Source organism: Pararge aegeria, chromosome 21 (genome assembly GCF_905163445.1).
Source record: "Pararge aegeria chromosome 21, ilParAegt1.1, whole genome shotgun sequence".
Classification (NCBI taxonomy): domain Eukaryota; kingdom Metazoa; phylum Arthropoda; class Insecta; order Lepidoptera; family Nymphalidae; genus Pararge; species Pararge aegeria.
Window position 1 is genome coordinate 584253 of NC_053200.1, and position 27541 is coordinate 611793.

The following is a 27541-nucleotide window of genomic DNA, read 5'->3' on the forward strand; positions in this document are numbered from 1 at the left end:
ATAAATATTCTTTGTTCCAAGTGAAGAATATTTTATTAACGTAGGTCCTTGCAGGGTATTTTGAATAGCATTGACAACAAGTAATGTGTTTCAAGGGGATGGTAGATTGACGTTAACATTTTTATTCCATCTTGTTTGCAGATGTGATTACAGTGGAGTTACTTGCATATGTCTTTGTCACTAGTTCATCTTAAAAAATGTGTTTAACACATTGTTTGAACTTATGCATTTGAGACCTAAAATACCAGTTGAGGAATTTAATTTTCTTTCTAATTTTGGTGTCAATTTAGTTTAGAGTGTACTGTGTCTAGGTTTGAGAAAAATAAATGCTCACATTTTGTTATAGTACTTACATATAATTATAATAAGTATATAACAAATAGATACTATGCGAAAATATAACTTATAAATCAATTTTGTCAATACTAACTATTGCTGCTTGTTCGGCTAACCCTTACTGTGGTGTCGTTCTACAGAGAGAATATTACTGGCAAATGTTTTTATCCACTCTTTTATAGTCAATTTCGTTTGACTGTATAATCGAATAAGCGCTATTGTTACTTCTTAAAGATTGTAACAAACTTATCTTACTTAGGCAGTTTGTAAAGATAAGGAAAAAAAATACTTGCATACAAGTATGTATAAGCTGCGCCATTAAAGAATAGATTATTAATCTTACTTAATTATCTCATTCGCATATTATGCTGTTTACGGGATGAAATGTTTGTCTGTGCTAATAAAATCTTTTCTTAGACGCGGGCATGTTTAATACCCTCGTTGCATTTGTTTCAAGTTTACGAATATAGTTGTCGCCATTATTATTCAAAACTATGTACACATTTTTTATGTACCTACCGTACGGATGATAAGTGGGCCTTTGAATTAATTAAATAAGTAATTTTCGCTTTTGTATTTAGATTATAAATCGTTACTTTAAAGGCGCGGTTTATTTATGGAATTAATAATTTGAAAAGAAAAAAAATCACTAAATGTCAAAAAGTAACAAAAAAGTCTTAACATCTATATATGATCCGAATACGGAATAATTAAAGAGCATCCTTACATTTCACTGTAGTGATTTGCTCTAACAGCATGTCAGAAATAACGCGCTTGGTATGTCAGGTGACTTTATTTTCTGCCTCTAATAGTGGCGTGGGTTTAATGATTTGTTTGCAGAACAATACAAATACAACTAAATTAAGATTTACTCAACCTAAGCTGAGACAATTTCGTATAGGAACGTCCATTTTTACTTATCTATTCCTTAAGAACCTATGTAACACTTACAATTACAAAAACTTAAAATACTAGAGGTAGTGGTATTGAGGTTTCGTATTCACAAACATTAGTATAGATTTTACTGATCCGTTTCTCGTCAGAAATATCATAGGCCCGTGATTTTTCATCAATCGGGTCGGCGAACCTGAAACTTCTTTTCCCATACTAAACATATTATTACTATATATAGCTTAACGACGCCTTTAAATGACAGTTAACAAGATCAGATCAGAGACGTACCAAAGTATGGCCAACGAGAGGTACATCATTGTATTATACTTGCACTTCTTTATCTCCTAAAAACATAAATTACCATTAAACTACAGAATAGGTCAGGTAGCATGTCTGTATTTTTGTCTCAGTATTGAAGAGTTAGAATAAAAGCTATATTAAAAGTTTTTCAAAGATCTGCATTCATTGTGATATGTTGTGGATTTTTGTTTTCGATCGCGTGCTTCGTACGTTCGCGACCGGTACACCACGGTGGTGACGCCCGCTCGGCGCGATACGAGCTGGACGCAACGAATATCGATCCAAATAACGTGTTATGTTCATTCAAGTAGTTACGTTTTCCTTTCCTCGCTGGCCTCACTCGATGTGTTCTCTGTGTTGTGAATCTCGTTCAACGAAAAATCAGCCTTATTATAACTTAGTGATAGTTTAGAATCGATCCCGGCGGCTACTCGGCGCCGAAGCCGGGCGGCGCGCGCACGGGGCCCAGCGCGCGCTGCAGCGCCGCCAGCATGAAGCGCTGCGCCGCGCCCGGCGCCACGCGGCTCAGCAGCGCGAACGCCTCCACCTCGCTGGCCGACAGCGACACGGCGCCCGGCGGGGAGGGGGCCGCGGGGGCTTGCATTCGGGGCACACGGGAATGGTAATCCGGTCCGAGTTGAGGCATGAATGTCGAATTCGAAATCGAAGTTGCTAAACGTAGATTATGGTCGCAAGGTATGTTTGGTTGAGATGTAAACTGAGGGTAAGTTTGGGGAACGAATCGGGGGTAGGCCGCGAGCATTGGGGGAGTACGGGGGCGGGCTGCGCGCGGAGCGAGGCGAGCGCACGGCTTCGGTAGCGGGGGAGGAGTTGGGGGGGTGAAGTCTTTCGCGTCGGCCGTGCCCTCGTCCGCGTCCGCGTCGAGGCACCGGGGCGCGCGACCGAGCTGCAGAGGGGGGTCGACCGGCGGAGTGGAGCGGTCGTCGTCGCCGGACGCGTGGGCGCCGGGCGTCGGCGGGCCGGCGCGCGCCGCCGCCGACGCGCCGGGCGGCAGGCAGGGCGGCACGTGTCGGCGGAAGTCGTCCACGAACTCGAGCGTGATGCCGTCGCGCAGGTACGCGCAAATCTCGGCGAAGTTCGGCGTATCTCCGCTCTCCAGCGCCTCGAACCGCGGGAACAGGTAACACTCCGACGTCTGCAAGCCACCCGATCGTGTTAACGTTATCGAACGCGAGTCGTAAATAAAGTGACGCGGACGCGAGGCTCCGGGCGGACGTGCAGACCTCGAAGTATTATCGGTTCCGTCGTATCGAGACCTGAAGTAAAACGGGGAACCTATCTATGGAACCTTGTCGTCTATCTCGCCGAATTGATATTTTATTAAATCATTTCGAGAGGAACAATATATATTATTGTAGAGTAACGATGTCAAGATAATAATACTTTACATTCTCACAAATAATGGTTAGATTTCGTCGTGAAACATTCGGCTTCTTAAAAATATTACCGGGTAAGGTAATAGATAAGATGAATAAATGAACCATTACTGGGCTTTCTCCCATAGGCGGGAGGCGTGGCGCGGCGGGCTCGGGAAGCGTGCCGCGACTGCTAGTTTGTGATTATTGATTATCGGGAGTAGTGCTGTGCGTGCGCGGGGCCACGGCCGTCCGCCGCAGCAGCGCCAGACGGCGCCGCAGCAGGCGCGGGCGCGCGGGCGGGCGCGGGCAGGCTCGCGTGCAGCGCGCGCAGCTTGGCGCGCAGCATGGCGGACGCGACGGACGCGCGCGACGCGGCGCTGGCGGCGTCCGAGTCGTCGCTGTCGCTCGCGCAAGCCCAGGGCTCCATGGGCCTCGGGACGCCGCCCGCCACTCGCGAGGCGGACTCGGACACGTCGCTCGCGGCGCCGTCGAACTGGGATACGGCGTCCAGGATGGACCGGACGTCGGCCGAGCCGGAGTCGGAGTCGTCCGAATCCCGCAGCTTCGAAGTGAACGGGCACAGAGAAGGGGCCGAGGAGGTAGTTACCCCTATCGCGGAGTCCGGCCGCGGGTCCGCGTGTCCGGAGCGGATCAATTCGTCGGTGATGCAGATGTCCTCGTCCGTGGCCGTGTCGATGAGCAGCACCTCGAGCGCGTCGTCCTGCGGAAGGAAGGGCGGAGTGAGGCGGGGCCGGCGGGCGGGGCGGCGGCGGGCGGTCACTCGCCTGCTCGTCCACGGCGGCCACGTGGGCCACGAGGCGGCGCTGGCGCACGCGCGCCAGGAAGTGCTGCGCGGCGGCGCGCGGCCAGCGGCGGCCGGCGGCGGCGGGGCGCGCGCCCGCCAGCCGCGCGCGCACGGCCTGCGCCGGCAGCGCGGCCCACTCGCGGCGCAGCGGGCGCAGGCCGGCCGCGGCGCAGCGCTCCACCGTGCCGTAGTCCACGTGCCGCACCTGCCGACCCACTCCGCGACTAGACGGCGCCCGCCCGCTAGCGGCGATTGACGCTAGCGGCTAGCGAATTCATCAACAAACTGTTCAGCTTTATGATAGTTCAGATAGAAATGCAACTTCTTTCGACATATTTCAACAAGCCGTGCCAATAACATTACTATTCTCGCTCTCGGAAGCCCATCGCAAATGACCGACCGTTACGTGAAGCATAAACTTTGACCCGCACTTATCATCTATGTAGAGAAGTGCACGAAGTACTCATATCTCTTTAATACTGTATTATCAATAAAAACACATTAAACACGCTACCATGTATTTAGCACTTTCACGCATTTATAGTATAAATGTTTAAAAAAAGAGTATAAATTTTATACTCTTTTTTTAAACATTTTTTGAATCAAAGTTTGTTTCTTAAAACCGGCAAATTGACAAAGTAACTTCGGCGAAATCTGTGATTAAAAAACCTACACAATAGAACCTTACTAATGTTCAAGCTTAAAATTTAAATAAATAGTTATGGTATGGCAGCACCACATATTAGAAGTCGCTAGCAATAAATTCAAATTAATAATTATAAATGGATAGATATTTGCGAGTCTCAGCTTCTATCACTTAAAAAAAATGTAATCGAAGGAAAAATCTAAATCAGATTGTTAGTTAACTATTAATATGACACACGTTTAACCAAGAAAAATTCTAAAATTCTCAGTAATTTCTTATAAATTCTTATAAATTTTGTCTACTAAGGAATTATGTCCTCACTCCAAATAATATTTCATCAGATGTATACGAAATTGCAAAAAAAATATTTCAATTCGATATTATTTCTCGGAGTTATGGCTTAAAATCGTCAATCACTTTCATCTTTTCCGCATAGTGTGAACACAAATCACACCAAATTGTATTTGAAGTTATGCAGTAGTTTTGGTGTGATGTCCATCCCCAAATCTAGGTAATCGGTTTTGTTGCTAAGCTGTAGGTATACTTAGCAGTGTTTTGGGTCGTCTTCCAGATGCAAACTATCTCTGCCACATATTTCATTAAGATCGGTGAAGGTTAACAAACAAGCAAACAAACTGACACACTTTCGCAATAAACATTTTCAGTCGCAAATGACCGTCCCGGGGTTCTACTGCGGAATGGCCTTTCCAAACAACAAAAAAGTAAAGTAACGTTCAGTTAAGCGAGTGGGTTCTGTATTCTTTCTTCAATGAAACACGATTGATCAAAAAAGGTTGAATAAAATCACATCATACTCATCAGGAAAGACAGAAGTCGGAAGGGTACGCCAGATATTTGCGAAGTGTTATCGCAGCGTATCGATATAGTACTAGCTTCTGACAACTCGAGAAGACTCACGGCGCCGCCGGGGCGGTACCTTGACGGTGTCGCAGTCGAGGACCTTGACGATCAGCGAGCGGTGCCAGTCGCCGTCGTAGCAGCTGCTGCAGTAGTGGCCCACGCGCACGGCGCCCGGCGCCAGCGCGCGCGCGCGGCCCTCCGCGCCGGCGTAGTAGCGGCTGCGGACAGGCGAGCGTGAGCGGGCGCGCCGCGGCGCGGGCGGCGGCGGGCCGCACTCACTTCATGTCGTCCATCATGTCCTCCATGGCGATGTGGTGGCGCTCGCCCAGGCGCAGCAGCCAGAAGTGGCTCGGCGAGTACACCTCGCCCACCGACACCTCCAGCAGCGCGCCGCGCGCCACGCCCGCCAGGCTGGCCGGCGCCACGCTCTCCAGCAGGTGCAGGCAGTCGCGCGGGAACACGTCCGCGTCCTGCGCCAGAGCTGCGGTCAGCGGCGGCCTAGGGGCGGCGGCGGCCGCTCGGGGGTGCACTCACGAAGGCGATGCCGGGCAGCGCGTCGTCGGGGTCGCAGGGCGGCTCGCGGGGCGGGGCGCGCGCGGGGCGGGGCGGCGCGGGGCGGGGCGCGGGCGCGGCCGCGTCGCGGAGCAGCCAGTCGCCGCGCGCCGCGTGGCAGCTGGCCGCCACGCCGCGCAGCGCGCCGGCCAGGCTGAGCACGCTGGTGTAGCCGAAGCGGAAGAAGTTGAGCTCGCGCCCGTACCGCTCCCTGGCGACGAGCGGATCTAATTCTAATTCTTTATTTGAAGAAACGCGGGAGGCACCGAACGCTCGTGCACGACGTGTAACAGAATTACGAAATTATATCCACCCTGAAAAATATCAATTCAAAAGAAGCATATATATTTTTCCATACGAACGAATTCAAAACGTTCTGTGTTTACTTATACCAACTGAGAATAAAAGACCGACACGCGCATAGTACGTACGCTAGGCTACTCGTACCCAATAAAGTGTGTATTAGGGCTGTATCTGATTACTTTCAGTAAAAACTATGGCAGTGGTTTACTCAAAAACTATTAGGGTTTCGGTTTCACGGATAAGTCTCAGAGACGGTACAATATTAAGACAGTAAAAAGCATAATATTAATTATTATATAGGTATTTATGTTAAATATTTTATTTGTATTTATATGTAAAATATTTATATATATATATATATTATAGTTATATATATATATATATATATATATCTATATTTTATTTACATATTTGTATAATTTTAAATCTTAGTATTGCACCACCTACCTCTTTTCTATGTCTTTTTCCTTTTACGCCATTGGTGGCCTGAAAGAAATCGCTATGTAGCGATAAGGCCACCAAATTGTACTCTCTTTATATGTATTTATATCTTTGTAACTCTTTTTTTTTTTTTCTTTCTTTGTTGTACAATAAAAGTGTATTCATTCATTCATAGATAATTTTATATATCGAGTCAAATATTTATGTGCGCTAAAAATTCCTTTACTGAATAAAATGAATTTTGTAAGAGCCATTTCTTCAAACTGGTTATTTATAGTTCTGATCATTTTATCATTCACTCACTTCTCGACAACTCAGAACTCAGGTTAGGCAAATAATTGTTATTATTTTAAGTTGCTATGTTTAGTGATGCCCATTCAGGGGGCCGAGCGTGATGCCCCCTCACGTTTTCAAGACATTAAATAATAGTTAATTGATTGATGATGATGAAGTTCTCAGTATAATATATGCGCTTCGTTTAGCAGCACGTTAAACCGCCGGTTCCAGTTATTATCACCAACATGTCACATGACACAATAAGCGTTAATACCCGCATTGAAGCAGCATCATACGCGAGTCGTACACACGGCACTAGGAACTGTCGGGGCAGTAAAGGAGTGCCCATCATTAATAGATACGTAATGTTCCCGTCGATTTTGACCTCATATGAAATAAAAATATCTCAAAACATATTCAAAATATCTCAGCAAATAATACAATATTAAAGGAAAATCCTTATAATACATAATCGTAATGTCCTTAATTTGTTACGATGCTGGTTGGTTTCTTTAACGAGCATTTACAGATTTTATTACAGCCTCTCAATATAATGTACTTTTGAATGCACATTACAAAAGTGCAGTTAAGTTTTTTGGCACATACCGGTACAGTCTGAGCAGGTCTGTGCACCACACTCCATCGGGATTCGAAACGATCAACTCTCTGAGCTCTCTCCTAAGTTCTTCTAGCTGAGTCCTTTTACTGCTACTCGAGCTGCCTGGAACAATTGCAACATTTTAACGTAATGTGAGGAACCTTATGTTTTCTAATATATTCCGACACACTAGAAGATTATGCTTACTACTTATAATAAATTATATTATATGCTTATGCTCATAAATTGTTCTGTTCTTACACTTGGTCCAGAAAAAAATATTTTTAAGATTATCAATACAATATTAATTAAGAGTAATAGCAATATATTATATTATATTATGTCCTCCGAAAAGCGGGCAAGCGGATGATATGCTTAGTTATAGACCAATTTCCCTGTTATCTCATGTAAACAAAGTCTTTGAATCTTGAATATGTCCGTTTCTTTTGTTCCATTTGCAGTCCATCCTTATTGCTCAACAACATGAGACTTAAATGGCATTTCTGAGTGACCTAGACTTATTTTGGATAAAAAATGTAATTTAATACACACATAAACTAATTAATTAATCAGGGGTATGTTTGACGTAATTGCAAAAAAAATATTTTATTTTTCATGTCTGGCTCTCAAAACAGTTTACTTTGCAGTAATTCGGGGTCTCTAAGAGTAGGCATTTGGAATCCACTTTATAATTTGGATCCCATTCTGAGGATTGAATGAATCCAAAAACGTTTTTTCTGCTTGTTGTTAGTTCATCAAAAACTATTAAGTTTAACCTTTTGTTGGCATGTTTTATAGAACGAATTTAGGCGCTCACATCCAGGCTAGGATCTGCTGTGAGCACTAAAAGCTATTCGAAGCTACTTGTGCAGACATCCACTCATGTTGTCTTCAGCGATACAAAAAAATCTCCAGTAATATATTATCAAATAGCTGTTTATTTGATAATTTCCACTACAACTTTGTTGCTCAATTTTGTAGTTCCTAAGCTAGTTTCAGTGTATAATCTGTTGGTGAACCTAATAAATAGATAAATAATATGTTACTTAATGAAGTCAGTCGTCCTGAATGATCATCTTCCTTGACGAGGTCTCTATCGTTGCTGGGCCTGGACTGCTGGCGCTCATAAGCCATGTAAAGTGATGCAGTCCTTCTCTTGGTGTCACCTTGAGGCTGTAAGCTGCTCTCACCATTCTGGATGTTTTTCTCCTTTTTTTGGAATACCTAGAAAAGTGAAAAAGCTATATAACTGGTATAATTGGCCAAAACACCAGATTTGTAATGCATTTTACTGTGTTGTAAATTAGTCATTACCTGTGAACCATTCTGTACTTGAGGCTGTGACGGTGTTGCATGGTTTTCTTTTGTATTTTCTGATTTGTATGTACAAGAGAGCTCTTTGTTTGATAAATTCTGTTTAGATACAAATGTAGACGCTATCAGATTTGGACCTGGCCTGACTATTGATTGTGGCACACTTCTTCGTTTACCTTTACTGGAAAAATAAACTAAAGTTATAATTTCTCCTTCCCCCTCACTGCAAATTGTTCAATAGGTACCTAAAAAATTAACACTTGTACAATTTCCATTTCATCTAAAGGTTAAATTATATAATAGTAGAACTGCTATCGCAATTTAAACAAGTGATGTTATACATGGTGTGATGCAACAGGTGATAATGTCAAATAAATTTATACATTGGTAAAAAAATAAAAACAAGAAATAGATATCCTGTATCGAATTTAAATGGTGCAGTATGCTGGCAGTATCAATTTAATTAATTGCAGTTGTTTCATGCAGTAGATATTGGAATAAATTTTGAAAAAATTAAAATTGCTTCCAAATTTCTAATGTTTTAATTTTGTATCACTAATTTAGTAAACTTCAATTATTTTGAATATTCCTTAGTTTAAAAAAACTATATCTACACAAACACTTTTCAATACTTTCACTTCCACCATAAATGTAGAAACTTAATGTTTTATCTAGTATTAAATATATGCTAAAGATTAAACTCACTACTTTGCAGTTGATGAGACTTTTTGTTTTTGCACAAACTTGTCAACATGTTTCAGAGTATCTGGCACAATCAGTGTAAGCTCTGGGTTTCCACTGGGCCCCTGAAACTAAACAAGAGTTATATGTTAGAATTTATTTTCATAAATGGATATTATAGCAGATTTGATTTGCAGCCTATTAAGCGTATTTTCATCTATGAATGAATTAATAAAATATGAAAACGGAGAGAGAGATTTATTGGCAATGCATACCAAGTCATGATACTTGATCAACGTTCAAAGTTAGATCAATATTGTGGATTTTAGTGCCATTTTTAAGAATTAAGGTGAGTCTTTGAACACATCAATTAAATTTGTCAATAAAAAAAAGTATAACAATCAGGTAATAATGAAATTCAAGTCAATTATGAGAAATAAGTAGTATTTATTAATACTATACTACTATAGTAGTATAAAGTTGAAACAAATGAACTGAGGTAAGGTAAAAGCAAAAGTTCATAGAATAGCCACAATTCAATTACCTGTTAAACAAGTTTTTAAAATAAAATTGAAACTAGCACAATTTACTCTAAAAAATTGCATCACAAATAATACAGAAATTCAAATGTAGATCTATATGGCCATTGTGAATTACTAACAGTTAGAAAATCAAATTTCCTAACATTATTAGGAGTCCCATAAAAAAATATCTTTAATGCTGCCAACTTAATAAAAAGGAAAATATATATGTTTTTACATTTAATTTCAAGTAACCCTAAATTTGCTTTCCCACAATTTACTAGAAAAGCTAGTCATTTATACAAACTATCATATTTTTGTATTATGTAGATATACTCTTGTTTTTTTTAACTTTTATTTTGTTACCATTCTTTTTGTTGATTTTAGTTTATATAATTGACCTGCAACTTTAGGAATTTGAATATTTTGCATTTCATTACATTCCATTAATGTTACGGTTGATTTGATTAATTAATAGCAGTTTTTAGGTTTTTGTTTGACAATTGTTGAAAACCTTCTGTTTACCTGATTTATGTTAACTGTGTAGTATTTACACAGACACATTTTAACCAGTTGAATTATACAAAATATATTCTAACAGCTTGAAGTCACAAGCAGTGATAGCCTAGTGGTAATGCTTCAGCTTCTAAGTCTTGTATGCACCTCTTACTTATTGGAGTTATGGATGATTATGATTGTTATTATTATATAATGGACTATGCAGCTTTCACTGATGTGTCTATATCATATCTTGTGTTTTTTGTTTAGTCTTTTCAGTGATACTGCAGTCACTACATCTTCTAGAAAGGCATTTCACTTTTGTATAACTCTCAATTCCTGATAAAATGATTCCTGCTAAAATCCAAGTTTGAGACCATAGCCTGATCCAGTCTGATCTTATGATGATAATGAGGTTAAAGACTTAAATGTGGTTAAAAATGGCACTTACTATGAAGCAGTCACTGAATCGTTCTCTAAGGAAAGCAATAGGATCCCTGTATCCAAATTTAGCGAGTGGTATCTGCGTGCCGACCATGTTGCGGTAGTCTCGCAGCAGAGACCGAGCGTCGACCTGCGTCGGCGATGACACCACGAGTGATCGGAACACTGACTTCAACTGATCAAGTTCTCCTTCCATTTTTAATTCAACTCTAGAACCATTAAATTTAAAAGTATAATATAGAAAAGGTAAGGCAAAATTTGTATTAAAATTAAAACGCATTATACATTAAACACGTGATAACATTAATACGGACAGTTTAACTGAATACTGCAGGTATGTCCAAAATTTAATAACAATAACAATGTTGTTTCGAAAGCTTTAAAACAAAGTGAGATTTGTCAGCAAAGTAAAGAAAGTCAATGTGTTATCTTTATCGTTTACATTACCTACACTGCTTCTTTGTAAACAACACACATATAATCAAGAAAAATCCAACTTGAAAATGCCTGCACGTTCAGTAAAAGTTTAATTCGTTTCGTACTTTTCAAATAATGACACAAAGGCGACACCAAGAATCGCTACACAGATGTAGTCTGTGTACTCTGTAGAGAAGCACAGTAGTGTTGCGTATCGACACTCAATCGTACAATATCGACGGTCTATCTATAGTTTTTCGATCGAATATCGATGGAAAAACGAATAGTTACTATCATCATATAAAACAAAATCACAGAAAACTATTATCTAGCGACAGTATAAGAACTTATTAACACTAATGATATTGTCGATAACGCTTTACGAGCTACATTATATATAATGGTAATAGCAATACTATCGATAGTTCTACGTTCCAAAATATCTATTTAGTATAGTAGTATTGCAAATTTTGCCAGTAATTACAAATAAATCGATGCATTTATGGATAATTTTACATAGATTGCTAGTGATCCTTCGCTTTTATTGTAAATAAACTCAATGCTATATAAATACCTCAATAAAAGAATCAGTTATTCGATCTTTCGACACCTCTGTTAAATGAATAATAATTTATTTACTTATTGTGATTATATGAAATCACGAGGAAGGTTTTAAAAGCAAAAAGGTAAGGGTGAGTGGCTCGACCTCATGCATATACAGGCAGTGCACGTAGTATATTATATTGGCTACAGCGAAGATAGCTTGCCATTGGTTGGAAACAATCAAATTTATTTTGAATAGGAGGTAGAAGTGTCCTTCCAGCTTCAGTTTTTACAACATAACCCTATGTAGGCATAGGGTTATCCTTTACAATAAGACCACAACACAACATACATAATTATCTCACAATATTATTGTTTATTGTAAATATTAAAGTTATTTCTATTACGCAATTAATATTCATTAACGATCAAAACGATCACATACCCAACAAACTATATTAGTTTTGCATGATTATGGCAGCATGTAAAATTAATAGATTTTATCAAAAAAAAAAAAATTTTTTTTTTATATTTTATATTATTGTTTTGTATCATATATTATCTGAGCATACAGCAATACCACAGAACACAGACACCCGGATTGTCACTGTCAAAGTCATTTTGACTTAATGCAAATAGTACTTCGTAGTTTTCGTTTAGTGAGCTTGAATTACGTAAGGATATCTGAATAAAATACAATTAACCATGTCAATTTTTCTAAAACGCACCCTAGGTACTGGGTGCAACCTTGGGCGCGTTGTTTTGAATAACAACCAATATTCTCGCCTTCAGCGAATGGCCACAAAAACCGATCAAGCAGCCCCACAAGTAGAAACAAGGCCGACCGTAGCCAAATTAGACCCTTTGCAGAAGTCTCAGCTAATAGATTTTGGCAAATATGTCGCAGATTGTATGCCGAAATACGTACAAAAGGTACAGATTACTGCCGGAAATGAACTGGAGGTTTTAATTCCGCCCGATGGAGTCATCCCTGTGCTGCAGTTCCTGAAAGACCACCACAGCGCGCAGTTCGCTAACCTCGTCGATATCGCGGGCATGGATGTTCCGAGCCGCCCATACAGATTTGAAATTATCTATAACATATTATCTTTACGTTACAATTCTAGGATCAGGGTGAAGACCTATACAGATGAGCTGACTCCTCTTGATTCGGCTTGCGAAGTGTTTAAAGCCGCCAACTGGTATGAGAGAGAGATCTGGGATATGTTTGGAGTGTTCTTTGCTAACCATCCTGATCTGAGAAGGATCTTAACTGATTATGGATTTGAGGGTCATCCATTCAGAAAGGACTTTCCTCTCAGTGGCTATGTGGAGCTGCGCTACGATGATGAGCAGAAACGTGTAGTGGTGGAACCTTTGGAGTTGGCTCAGGAGTTCAGGCGCTTTGAACTGAGTGCCCCATGGGAACAATTCCCTAACTTCCGAGGAAATCCTGCTGCAGAGGAAGTAGTGAACCCAGGAGAAGATCAACCTAAGAAACAATAGATTATTATGTTTGTTAGGTGATAAATTATGTTATTAAATAAATGTATGTAAAATACATTAATTTAGTCCCTGGACATCTATTGAAATGTCTTTTTCTATGTAGGCTAATAAAATAACTAATTATTTTATTAGTACATGAAGTACACAAGCTTTACATTTATATATACAAGTCAGTTAATGCATAGATTTATAGCTTAATGCTTGATCTTTTTCTGTAATTTATGGTAGATAATAAATTTCATTTAACTAAGTCACATTTTTGATCTGTAAAAATAGAAAACTCTTAAATTTTTTTGGAAAAAGTTTTTGAGATTTTAAGCAGGATTATTATACGTATACTCAAAAAACGACTAATCTTACAGATAATCATCATCATTATTATCATTTTCAACCATATACCAATTATCAAGCCAGGGCCTAAAAGCCACAGGTCTCTTCTGAGAATGACTAGCATAATATTGGCTGTAGTTTTAGACAGTAGATTGGTAAACTTCACATGCAGTTGAGAACATTATGGAGAATTCTCAGGCAGGCAAGTCTAATTTTTCCTTATTTTGCTTAAATTAATATGCACATAACTGAAAAGAAAGTGGGTGGTACATGCTGGGGATCAAACTCTGTCTCCATGTAAGGAAACCTGAAGCTTTATCCACTTGGCTACCACTGCTTATACACATAGTTGTTAGGTTTTTTTGACTACTGTGATTGTACCTGATCATGAGTGATGATACAGCCTAGAATGGACCAAGGTTGCCTAGAAAATATCAACTCAAGTTTAGGTGGAGTGGAGAATAGCTTAATCGCCTCGTAGGCTAATGGTAGTCAGGCCCTATTTTTTTAATACAGGATATGTCAGGGCCTCTGAATGACACAATGATGGAATCACTACCGGATGTGCAGTCTGAACTATCATTGTTTTCAGCTGTGGTTCTTGTCCATTGGAACATGTCTCCATGAGCAATCAAGTGCCAATTGCATAAATTCATTGCCTGTATTGGCCTTGATTTAGTTACAAATAGTGATTTTAGTATCAAGACAAATTAATGTAGATATACCTTGCTCACATCATGTCACTTGGAAGTAGTTTAGGGGATAGTGTAAAATGTAATTAGAATACAAGCTTTGATACATCTATGAGTAAGGTTCCCTAGTAAATAATTATAAGTTCAAAAACAGAAACAAACTAGTGGGGAAATAAAAATGTATATTCAACGGCGGTATCGGTAACGCTTGAAGTGGAACCACAGCTGGAAGATGTTGTTGTGGAAGTGGCAGCGGAAGCCGCGCTTGTAAGAGTACTCCCACTCGCGGCTCACGATCTTGAACGCGATGTCCTCGTAGGGCGGCCCCGCGTGGAAGCGCAGCACGGCGAACTCGGGGTTGTCGGGGCACGGCTTCTGCAATTCAGCATTGGTGTCACAGTCGTCACCAGAAGGAAGCAAGCAATCTAGCGCTGGACTTTAGGACAACCAAACGTGAGAGTTTGCTCTTAATCGTTTTGCTGGGCAGATGGTTTTGTGATAGCTACTACTACGAGTTAGTAGTAGTAGCACAGAAGTCTGTTGTATTCCCATAATCCTCATATCACATCGGTGGGAAGAAGAGTTCAGTCACAACTGTATTCTTGTCCCGTCACCACACTGCACATATTACAGTCGATCACAAAGGCGACACTGGGACTGCATAACATGAAATCCCAGTGTCTCACCATTGTCAATTAAAAGCGATATAACTTCTGCGACATTACACATATGGCCATCTAGCCTATAAGCGCTTACTTTGAGGCTAGATGGCGATGTGTGTGTAGCTTGGTTATGGATACTAAGATGACTGAAGAATATTTTTATGAATAATATACATAAATACTTATTATATAGGTACATATAAACACCAAGACACTGAAAAACATGTTCATCACACAAACATTTTCCAGTTGTGGTATTCGAACCCACGGCTTTGGATTCAGTTAGTGGGGTCACTGCCCACTGCGCCAGTCTGTCGTAATTTGTCAATCTGCTATGAACTCATGTTATATATTATGATATCATATTAGATCATAATATGTTTGCAAAGGTGACACTGGGACTCCCACGTCGCTGCCAGAAGTGTATACGAGGAAAATAATTTGGGTTCACATACTTATAATAGGAACCTAAGAACACTAGCATTGATACGCACCAGCGAGAACTCTGGCGTGTCGCTCTTGTCGATGAGGTCCGGGTAGAAGATGTTGAACTTGTAGCCCTGCACTATCTTGGGCGGCGGGTTGTCCATGTCGTAGTGGGTCTGGTTGTACTTGTTCCACTCGAAGCCCGTGTGCACTCTGCAACGAGCGAACGAGAATTATACAAAACAAAAACACTATCGGGAGATATTATTACACTGCAGGTACACTCTCATCATTTTTATATAATAGACAAAATAGCTATCGCTGATGTGTCCATATCATTTCATGTGCTCTTTGTTTTTTTTATGTTTGACCAGTCAATTTTTACAGTGATCCAGTGATACTGCAGTCACTACATCTTCAGGCAAGATATTCCATATTTTATTTGTATAACTCTGTTCCTGATAAAGCGCTCGGAAGGATTAGACGATGCTTGCTGAAATTCAAGTTTGAGACACTTGCCTCTTAATCTGGGGCATAAATAAGGCGTACGACCGGCACTATTTTTACGTAGTAGAGCTATCGCTAACTGTGGTGGTGTAGGTGAGATCAGGACTGAAGAGATCCGTTGAAAATACAAAATAATCGGGAAGCTATAATAACAGTGGGCGGATTATAGCTCGAGAAACCGTTTGACGTTGGGGTCCCAAGGTCCTGGAATGTCAACGAGTGAGTCTGTAGTGTCAACTGGATGACATCAAGTGAGTGGCTGGACGCAATTGAAACTCTGGAGATCGGGTGCCACGAGGCACTGCCGCCAAGTGCAGTCGTGTTGCCGTCACCTGTTGAAGTAGCGCGGCTTGCGCGGGCGGTACTTGTCGGCCCACAGGCACGGCTGCTCGGCCAGCGGCGCCTCCACGCTGAACTGCGCGCCGTCCGCGCCCGCCATGGAGCGCCGCGCCGCCGCCGTTAGCGCCGCCGCGCCCGCCTCCGCGCCCGCGCCCGCCTCCGCGCCCGCCTCCGCCCCGCCCTGCCGATCCGAATAGACACTTGGATCACGCGATTTAATAATGTAATCTTTGCAAAAGAAAACGTCCCTATCCCTACTAATATTATAAATGTGAATGAAAGTTTGTTTGGTACGCTTTCACGCAAAAACTACTTAAGCGATCCTCATGAAACTTTGTACACATATTCTTGGAAGTGTTAGAAGTAATATAGGATACTTTTTATCCCGACATTAAGCTCGGTTCCTTTGGGAGAGAAGATGAGTGTTTGACGATTTTACACTATAAATTCGAAAAATAATAATCGATTTCAATAATTATTTTTGTACTATAGAGGTTATGATATGTGTTTAATTTTGCCCTAACTGTGGTTGGAGATACAGGACAAAAATCCTCAGCGGACAGCAGCAAACCCCTCATTTAAGGCTGAGCTATACTGAATACTTTATTTTTTTTTAGATCTAGAACTAAATTGAATGCCACATCAAAAAACAAAATCAAACGCAGACGAAGTCGCGGGCAACAGCTAGTTAGTAAATATTTATAAAAAATGTGGCTATAAACAATCGGCTTCAGCATAGTGTTAATTGATGAAACAGGTTTAAAATAAACAAGCAACCTCTGTAGCATCAGGAAGGACCTACCCTCTGTAACACAGGCTCTTTATCCGCAATGGTTACAGTATTTATGTAAATATTGTATCCATTATTTGAAGCCTATAAATGATAATCGTCTTGGAAAAGGGCAGAAAAACTTTGTGGGACTGAGTATATGCTTTTAGAACATGATACCGAAGGAAATATTAGATATGCCATTATATAAGTTTAAAGAATGTATAAAACACATTTAATACATTAATGATAATTTTTTTAATGTTTCTTGCAAGCAAGCCGCAATGATTGTTAAACTGTAAAATTATGTTGGAATAGAGTAACTACCGAGTTTCTTGCAAGCTTTTTGTCGGTAGAATTTGCCTTCCGAACCGGTGTAATAGTCACCTACGCATAGAATACATGAATGTAGAATGTTGCGTGTACAGTTGGTACTCACGGCCAGCAGCGCCGCGTGCTGCGCGCTGGCGGCGGCGGCGTGCAGGCGCGCGCGCAGGTAGGCCAGGCGCTGCTCGTCCTCGCGCGCCTCCGTCAGCAGCGTGGCGGGCTCCAGCGCCGCTGCGGACCGACACTCACAATTTTGACAATTAGGCCGTTAAGATTTAGAAGAAACTAGGTGTCTCCGTGACATCAGGAAGGCGCCTTTAATAATTATTGTAAGCCTCCCTCGTGTGAGCGTTGACGAGGTTGAATGACCGGTCTTGTTCTATCGAGCAGTTAGTGCTTCGTCGCGCGATTTCACATGAAACTTGCGAGAAACTGGTAAAACATCGGTTCGATTCCTAAATGGGATTTTTTATTTTGAAGTTTCTTTTTTTATTTTAATTTATTAAAAATTCTCTCAATTGATTCATGCTAGCTACAGAACAGACTAGTCTAATTGAGTTGCATCTTCTGAGCAACGAAATAGCAAGTGCTTAGATATTATTCGATATTGAATGCTGTAAAGCGGTCTCATGTTAAACAATTTTTTAAGCAATAATTAACGAAACACGCAGATGGCCCATCATGGAAAACCATCGCCTCGACAGAGGAAATCTTGGCAACACGCAACGAGCACTTCGTGCAACGTGCGTTGCCCTGCGTCCAACTTTAGGCGTACGTGTTAGCCTTACGTGCCGGTACTGACACCGGCAACCGCGCCATTCAAACCGGAACACAGCGTTGCAACAATGCTGCTTAGCGGCAAAAATAGGTATGGCGGTAGTTCTCAGCATACAGTAACACCCCGACATATGCTACGCCGTCGGGGTATTATTGCATATGTCTGTCGGGTTGAGATGAGCGTACCCGGGCCCAGGTACTCGGGCGAGTAGTTCCCGGCCGCGTACTGCGCCACGCCCCACGCCTCGTCCTCCGCGCGCTCCGCCTCGTCCGCCGCCTCGCCGTCCTCCGCGGGGCCCGCTTCCGCCTTGAGCTCGGGGCTCGGCGACCTGTCGCAGCCGACACACATTACGCCACTCATCTATGGAATCTAGGTGATGGGTTCAACTAACTCCTAGAAGATGTCTAACGACAGCGATTCAGCGGTGTGTAATGTTTAGGGAGCTCGTAAATTGACAGTTGACACATAAAATTAATTAAATTCCATTACCAATAATGTAATTTCATAAACTTTACATGTCTACATTGGGTACTGTATACTTCTAACTGTTTCTTTTCCCGTGTGTTTTGTGTGCAATAAAGTGTTTCTTCTTCTTAAATTCATACGGAATATCATGATATGATAATACAAACACAAAAACTACACCGTATACCCTAGAGAAGCACAGAGTCAGGGCATTAGTGAGTAGAGAATAGCGATTATGGCATTCGGTATAAATACGTTATACGAGTATTAAAGTTAAAATGAATCTTCTGAAAGACGCCTACGAGAGCCTGAGATTGATATAGAGGTATCAGGATTATTATTACAAATTAGTTACTTCATTCCATTTGAATATAATTATTTTACCTCTTAATGTTCTAAACGTTTACCATAAAATGGGAAAAGTGAGAAAAGTTTGTGAGCTAGCAACAATCCGCGGGTGTGTACGTAGACTTGCGCGCGGCGTTTTCACTGTTTTTTGACACAATGCACCACTACATGCAATAGTGGCCGAATGAGGGTTCTGTACCTATGTTCTGAACATATTATTCAGCCTCCATGGTAACTGAAATAAAATGCGTAATATATTCTATCCATCTCATTCTCTCGCCGACTTAATCCTATTTATGTGTTTCTTTCTTTATCGTTATGCATTTTCGTTTTATCGAGTTTCGAATCGCAACGGTTCTAAAGAAGTTTCACATCATGCTTATGGTTTAAACGGGCGTCTCTATGGGTGAGACTGCCGCGAAGCAGGAATTACCCGGGCGCGTCGGCGTCGGGCGCGTCGGCGGTGTCGGCGCCGGGCGCGTCGGCGGTGTCGGCGCCGGGCGCGTCGGCGGGCTGCACGCCCTGCTCGCGTTTGAGCAGCTGCAGCTTGCGGCGCAGGTTGTCCTGGTGGCGGTCGCGCAGGCGCGCGCGCGCCCGGTGCGCTGCGACACACAGTGGGGTGACAACCAGACAACCAGCCACAGAAAATTCACAAACCAGCATTCACCACTGCGCTGGGGAGGTCGTCGTGAACCCTCACTGTCTCACTACAGCGTTTGAAATGTTAGATTTTCTATATAAGTTTACTTATTCAATAGCGTGAAAGTTAACTAAGTATCTACTATTTATATGGTATCGAAAGAGAGCCATCTAGTCGCAATATTGGAAACCCGTACTGTCACTAGATGGCGTTCTTTTAATACATCGTAGTGAAGTATCACGCGATCGATTAAGTATACTTAGGTAGAAAGTCCCACATTTGGCACTACGAGACACGGGTCGCCTCTCATAATGAGAAGAATTCAGGACGTACCACAATAGTGTTGTAAGAAGTTGCCGCTGAAAGATGAAAAGTTTTTTTTTTATTCCACTATAGGTTAGAACTCGACTGCAACCTCACCTAGTGGTAAGTCATGATGCAGTTTAAGATGTTAGTTGACTAACCTGTTAAGGATTATGGTAGCCATAACCCTCATCGGTTTTACTGAAAATTAAAACCAATCTCACTTAGAATATAAAGTAAATAATTATAATTTTTGAATCATATATCATTAGATAATACAATATTTTAGCGATTCTTCGTTACTGTCATCATGCCTAAATTGTACTCCAGGGAACCAACCGAAATGCATCTTAAAGATAAACGATACACAGGTGAAATCGCAACCAAAGTTGTGGCACGTGTGTAAAGACATATCCTTTCAGCTATCCGCGTTTCTTAAGCTCTGTCTAAAGCCCGTGGAAAACGTTTGTATACTTGAGATAAAAAGTAGCATTAACCGCCTTTCCGCTAACTCTATGCCAAAAATCAAATTGATTTGATGCTTAGGTAAGACGTAAAGCAAGACCAAACAAATAAACAGACATACTTTCGGATTTATAATATTATTAAGTACGACAAACAAATGAGAAAGTTATATTTTTGCGGTTGCTTACGAACGTTAGTGTTATGATGTACTGGAGTTCAATGTCACCCGAGCAACCTGTACCCTCAAGCAATCAAAGTGAGCTCACCTTTGAGCTGGCTGAGCAAGCTCTCCCAGTACGGCACGTCTACGCCGTCCTTCTTGCCGCTGATCTTGTGCTCGATCTGCGCCTGCAGGGCCTCCAGCTGAGCGCCCGTCTTGCCTTTGAAGATCTAGGATGGAGTCAAAACGGTTGACGATATTGCAGGATACTTTGCGGTCGTACATAATACACAAAACGTCTCCTATAATTCGCAACAACCCACATCTGTATGGTTTGGTTTGTAATTATAATTCAATAATATACAATTTATTGAGCTCACTGTATAATATATACAAGGCTTATTGAAAAATACCGGAAAGCTCTCTTCGTGTAAGCGATTACATTTAAACCAACAACTTTTTGATTGAAAAAAAAGAATGAAAAATAATTTATTATATATATATAATATATTATATATTTCAGTAAATAAATAATCAATACTCTATTAATTCTATTACACAGGCAAAGGCGGTTTTTGTGTTAACTGTAGAGACAATTAGTTCTTTTATTTAAAGTTTTTGGGATCGAAGTTTAGTGTTTTATGATTTTTTAAGATTACTAGGAGTATATATAATTGTCTGACTGTTAGGACACTTCCTTCCAAGTATGCCCAAAAAAAACTATGGTGGTATCATCAGCGTAACAGAAAACCTGACCATTCTTGAGCTTGATTTCGCACAGCTCATTTATATAGACCAAAAACAAGGTTGGCCCCAGGCCACTTCCTCGTGGGACTCCTTAAGTGATGTCAGCCGTATCACTAACGTATTCACCTATTTTGACCCTTTGCTTTTGGTTACATAAATAATCCTTAAATAATTCCAAAGGCGTGCCTCTGACTGACTACTATAAGGTCCAGTTTTTCTACAAGTTTGGGGAGAGAGACGGTTTCAAATGCCTTGTTCAGGTCCAATAAAACACAAAGACACTTTTTACCCTGGTCAACTTTGTCTACAATAAACGAACTCAGATCAGATACTGCGTTGCAGTGAAGTCTGCTGAATATCGCCTCATTGCAGACGAGTCCTCGAGCGCGACGATTCATTGAATGATATTTATGCGGTGGTGTACCCTGCGGCACAGACCTGCGTGACGTCGTCGGCCACGGCCTCGTGCACGCCGTCGCGGCGCAGGCCGGGCGCGCTTTGGCGGCGCAGCTTGCCCAGCTCGTCCAGCACGATGGTCTGCACGTCCTCCCAGTACGCCTGGTTGGCGTGCTGCTCCAGCTCCTTGTACACCTGCGGCGGGAGAGGGTACAGGGGGGGGTCCCACCACAGCTTTATTCACTCTCCCCAGTGGAAATAATATCCAGCTGATGCGTTATGATAAACGGGGGACAACTTCTCCTATTCCTTGTTGCCATATCAATTTAAAAACATGCATATAAAAATTGCGAATCGTAGCCATTTTGCCACGGTCCTTCTGCCGGTTGTGCAATTTTTATAAGAATTTATAAAATATAAATGGATAATTTCGTCAAGTGTAAGTAAAATCACTTTAATAGGAATATAAAATTTGGCCGTGGCTAATTATTAGCACACGACCGAGACGTGCCGCCAATTTAGCGTTCCGATAAGATGACGTGTAGAAACTGATGGGTTTACCAAAACTGTTAAAGCCCTAAATATTTGTCCGCTACTATTATACACAGCTCTAACATAACTGTGATATGCGTAACTCTTGACTGCGATTGAAATTGCCCGGTGATATTCCAGTCAAGAATTATGGAATCAGGAAGAGCTGTCACCTTGATGTCCTCCAACAGGTCCTCCAGGTCCTGCGCCAGCAACCCGTTGAGGTAGGTGTAGGGCTCGTGCATCTCGAGCGCGTCCACGCACTGCTCAGAGCTGACGTACCACGCCAGCAGGTCGATGGGCTTGGCTGCACGGACAAACGGCCACTTGAGCTCATGCTTGCACCGGTAAAGAACATCTTCGGGACAATTTTTGGGACAGCCTCGACGCTGCCACAGCTAGCCATACACTTCAAGACAATTTTGGGGCTGCTTCGATACTGTCACAGGAAGCCATACGATTCAGGACAATTTTGGAACCGACTCGATGCTGTTACCGGTAGCCAAACACTTCAAGAATATTTTGAGGCTGCTCCGATACTGTCACAGGAAGCCATAAACTTCAAAGACAATTTTGGGACTGCCTCGTTACTATCACAGGTAGCCAAACACTTCAGGACAATTTTGGACTGCCACTGATAGCCATGAAGTTGTAAGACAAAGCCGGCTACACAGAACAATCGTAAGGAAAGTGCAAGAAAAGGAAAACTCTCAACCTACGGGCCGGACGCCAGTATAGGACCTTTTCTCGCCCTTATATAATTTCGCAACGCTGCTTAGACGAAGTCAGCATTTGTCACGAGATCAAAATTCAAAAAATTCAAAAATTCATTTATTTCAAGTAGGCCTAATATAAGCACTTTTGAAACGTCAAGTCTGTCTGTGTGTTGTGACTCTACCACCGGTTCGGAAGGCAGATTCTACCGAGAAAAAGCCGGCAAGAAACACAGCAGTTGCTCTTTTCCAACATTAACAATTTACATTTTACATTTCAAAATTAATTTTTCTATCTTGTGATAGATGAAAGCGGAGCCGGATGCTTCCAAGCAACCTTGTCATTAAGAAATTCATGAATTGTATAATAACCTCGCTGTAATAAATGTGTTTTAACACATTCTTTAAACTTATGCATTGGTAAGTCCAAAATTACCTTAGGAATCATATTATAAAAGCGTATACTTATTCCCACAAATGACTTCTGCACCTTTCGCAGACGATATGCAGATGTCACTAATTTATGACCATTTCTTGTAAGTCGACTGTTTATATCCACTTTTTGTTTATAAAGACTAATATGTTGTCTTACAAATACTATATTGTTATAAATATATTGTGAGGCTACCGTAAGGATACTTATTTCTTTAAATTTTTCACGGAGGGATTCACGTGATTTAAGTTTATATATTGACCATACAGGTCTTTTCTGCAATATGAATATAGTTTCAATATCAGCAGCTTTGCCCCATACTAAGATCCCGTAAGACATCACACTATGAAAGTACGCAAAGTAAACAAGTCTTGCTGTTTCTACGTCAGTAATCTGTCTAATTTTCCTGACGGCGTAGGCAGCCGAGCTTAGTTTACCTGCTAGTGTATCTATATGGGTACCCCACTGAAGCTTGCAATCTAAGGTCATGCCCAGAAAAACTGTGGAATCTTCCATTTTTAGTGATTCTCCATTTATTATTATATTTTTATTAAAGGCGTCAAACTATATTATATTGTGATACTGTGGTGCGTCGTATGTTTGCGGACAAATTAATGAGTTCTTTAGAATTATGCGAAGCGTATATCGAGAGCAGCTCCAACATTGTTGTGAAAGTTTCAGCTGACAGACAGGACAGTGCATTCAAAGCACACTGGGCGTCAGCTTTGGAACATAACAACATTAATTATGTGAATTACTAACACCTAACACCTGGACCTTAGACCGAAACCTGGCTGTTCCAAAACCTGCGAAAAGAGATTCAGCTAGAGATCCATAAATATTCAATAATCTCTGGATCTACTAGCCAGATATGAAAAATCTTTTTTGCTTCTGATCGACATAGGGTAGGGCAGGCGGGCGATGCACCTTCGTGGGTCGAGGGTATATAGTGTAAAATAGTTGATCAAAGTTTACATATCGATTCTTTTTTTATCTAAACCAAAACACCAACACTCCAGTATGAGCTAGCTGCATATTGGTAATAAATAAACAAAATGCTTGCAGATTGGCTTTTCTAGTGTGCACTGCTACTCTCAATGAGTATACAAAGACACTTTTCTTTGTTGAGGAGCTTCGTCTATCATCACATGCTCCTGTAGCATACCCCGGCCATCTCGTATGCGTATCTGACTGCGAAGCCGCGCCTGGTGCAGATGGAAGGCGTCTTCGTGCCGCGCCCAGCTGTGGAACTGAGCTGCCTCGCGAGCTCGAGCCGCGGCCGCTGCCTCGGACTCGCGCTCCGCTCGCTCTGCCTCGCGCTCTAGGCGACGTTGCTTAACCTGCCACCAAGAGTATTCCGCATACAAATATTTCAGTTTTTGGTTATTTTCTGCTACTATTCTATCTAGAAGAATTAAAAGATAAAGATAATGTTAGAGAATGGAAATTATTGATTGAAAAATTTGAACATTAAAACAACTTGTTGAAGTTCCTAAATTATCACTACCCAGCCCAACCAGAACTTATAAATCCAATCTAATTTACTATATACTTAGATTGTGTGTGTATCCCTCTCTTACCTTCTCCAACTCAATCTTGTTCTCCATCTGTTTCTGTCGATTTAGAGCCTCAAGCTCATCGTGAGACACTGTCTTCACACCCTCCTTGGCGAGCTTCTTAGACCACACAAAGGTATGTGTAAGCGCAGAGTCACCAAAAGGGTTGTCCTGGTTGGTGTAACACTGGTACTCATTGTCCCAGCCCATGCGCTCGCGACGCTTGCGCTCCTTCTCCTGCTTCTCTCCTAGTCGTCTAGCTCTAGCAACAAAAAATGTGTAATTTAAAACAACTCAAAGCACTGGCACAGAATAACTACTTGAAATAAACATATTTCATAAACATGATCTTGTAGCTCCTTTAATCAAGGAGTGAAGTGTATCTAGTCTCATTAAAAAAAAGATTTTATAAAACAACTTTCTAAATATTATAATTTTAATTATTTCAGTAAGAAATAACAACAGAAATTAAATTTTTGGGTAATTCATTACAAACAATAATATTGTAAAATACAGATACCTTTTCTCTTCAGGAGTTTCCTTGGCCTTCAATAACTCTTTCTGCTTCTTTTTCTCTTCTTTCAACCTAAGTCTCTCTGCTTCCAACCTCTGCAGCAGTTTTAATTCCTCCTCATCACTGTCACTAGATGAGCTGCTGGATGAACTACTTGATTTCTTGTTCTTTTTTTTCTAGAATAGAAATTAGCTTAAAATAACAGTGAGCATGAGAATGAAATTAACTGGGTCTGACAAATGAGACCTCTTAACTAAAAATACAAAGAATAAATAGATTTTCATTACATGATAATAAAATGAATTAAAACTTAAGTATAAACTAATGATGATTGTGATGATAATTGCTCGTTTCTCATGAGTAGTACTTGTATTAGCAAAATAACCTTCTTTTCTCACCAATGGAACTGTTAAACTTTGTCATATTGCCTACCTTACTCTTTTTATGCTTTGATTTCTTGTCTCTGATTGAAGAAACGTGTTTACTCTCTGACCTTGATCTGGACCTTTGATGATCTTTACTTCTTGCTCTGTCCTTTTGGTACTTCTCAACAGATCTTCTTCGAGAATCATATCTGCTTACTGACTGCTTAGATGACCTGAATATAAATTTATTAATCTTTTGCAAATAATACCATCAATGTCAATAAATTGTATTTAGTATTGAGATTTTAGTTAGTAGTTAAAAGCCAATGATCATTATGGTATATACTTTATTAAATCAAATGCCAAAATATATTTCCTGCTGTATACAACTATCAATTCCAAGTTCTATACAAAGAATAATTGATAATCAGATAGGTTCATTAACAATTATACAAAAACTTTGAGCTGTCTAAATTATCATCCTAAATTTCTAATTTACAAAGTACCTATACTATAATTTCAAAGAAGGGATGAGGTGTTGTATAACTGTTAAAGAACCTATTTGATTATCAACTTTTTATAGAACATGGTTTCATGGTAATGTTGTATGCTCAGACTATAATGTGATACCAAACATTTTATATTTCATTTATTTTTTCATAAAATCATTCCCAACTATGAATTTAGCATGCTACAGTACTGGGAATAATCATGTGTATTCATTTCTTATAATTAAAATAAAATAGTTTATCATGGGTTTATTTATAATTGGGTTGATGGAATGTTTGATTTATTTTATTTCAAAACCAATTTGGATAGTTTCCAGTTGTTTGTTATGCCTAACATCAACTAAGTTGGTGGTACCCATCAATGAAGTACAACATTGTGTGTATAGTAATACACAATGATTGTGGTAATGAATATGAAACTTTATGGGCTTGCACCTGCCAAAATTATCATCCTAAAAAAGACAAAGTATAGAGCACACATGTAGAAGAAATGTAAATTTAATTAAATTTAGGTTGACATTGTCATGTGGGAAATGAAATGTCTTCTCAACAAATAGTTAGATTCTGTTTATATATACTTTTTCTTGGTACATATTCAAAATTAACTTTTCATTAGTTTCACCGATCAATCTCCTTCGTGCCTTCTTCATCTACAAGACATTGGCGAAGTACCTTGTGCCCAGTTGGCACAGACAAAAGCCATAAACAAGAATTGAATTGAATTGAATATATATACTTTAAGCTATATTTAATTGAAATTACTATAGAATGGTGCAATTATATGCAATATTCAAGCGTTATAAGAAATTGAAAAGACCATCAGCTACAGAAAAAATGATTAAAATGAAAACCAAAGAAAAGAGTGATGGATTGTGGGACAGAAGATATGCATGTAAAATTAGTAGATAATGAGGTGATGGCTGCTCAGAGTAAGAGGAAAAAGATATGTTTGGCCGAGCCAACTTAGCGTTTGATAAAAGCTAGAAGAACAGATTCGAAAAATAAATACTTACATCGTGTGGTTTATTATAAGATAGCTTTATTCCAACTTGTTGACAGATACATGGATTAGATTTAATTATAAATTACTATTAAATTAGCATAATTACTAGGGGATTGCAAAGAAAACCCTATTATTTAACTACTACACAACTGACGAAGATCTGTTAACTTGACACTGTAAATAAATATCAAAAAAATTACGTCAAAGTGTGCTTCATTTTACGTCACAATGACAGTGAGCATTTTTTT

At 40.6% G+C, this 27541-nt stretch overlaps 3 protein-coding genes across 4 annotated transcripts; 1 reads left to right on the forward strand and 2 right to left on the reverse strand.

The window, feature by feature from the left end:
- Nucleotides 1-1606: 1606 nt before the first annotated feature.
- On the reverse strand, nt 1607-11441 carry LOC120632991. Of its 2 annotated transcripts, none has more exons than XM_039903004.1 (12): nt 11297-11441; nt 10857-11058; nt 9411-9517; nt 8706-8886; nt 8438-8615; nt 7400-7514; nt 5756-5984; nt 5501-5691; nt 5298-5439; nt 3695-3919; nt 3517-3630; nt 1607-2686 (listed from the first exon to the last, which is right to left on the reverse strand). In XM_039903004.1, the coding sequence occupies exons 2-12, from the start codon at nt 11043-11045 to the stop codon at nt 1958-1960; spliced, it is 2400 nt and encodes a 799-aa protein (XP_039758938.1). In that variant the 5' UTR covers nt 11046-11058; nt 11297-11441; the 3' UTR covers nt 1607-1957. The 2 variants fall into 2 exon arrangements, with proteins under 2 accessions (XP_039758938.1, XP_039758939.1); XM_039903005.1 differs by lacking the exon at nt 11297-11441 and adding an exon at nt 11164-11226.
- Nucleotides 11442-12430: 989 nt separating this feature from the next.
- Nucleotides 12431-13387, forward strand: LOC120633500 (NADH dehydrogenase [ubiquinone] iron-sulfur protein 3, mitochondrial). The gene has a single exon (XM_039903717.1). The coding sequence runs from the start codon at nt 12515-12517 to the stop codon at nt 13313-13315; it is 801 nt and encodes a 266-aa protein (XP_039759651.1). The 5' UTR covers nt 12431-12514; the 3' UTR covers nt 13316-13387.
- Nucleotides 13388-14502: 1115 nt separating this feature from the next.
- Nucleotides 14503-27479, reverse strand: LOC120633398 (cactin). The gene is made up of 14 exons (XM_039903605.1): nt 27304-27479; nt 25849-26014; nt 25423-25592; nt 24927-25164; nt 24512-24686; nt 22374-22507; nt 21712-21864; nt 20633-20756; nt 19392-19560; nt 18331-18473; nt 17480-17598; nt 16265-16395; nt 15494-15638; nt 14503-14712 (listed from the first exon to the last, which is right to left on the reverse strand). Coding segments are annotated over exons 1-14 (2058 nt in total). The 5' UTR covers nt 27306-27479; the 3' UTR covers nt 14503-14523.
- Between the last annotated feature and the right edge of the window lie 62 nt (nt 27480-27541).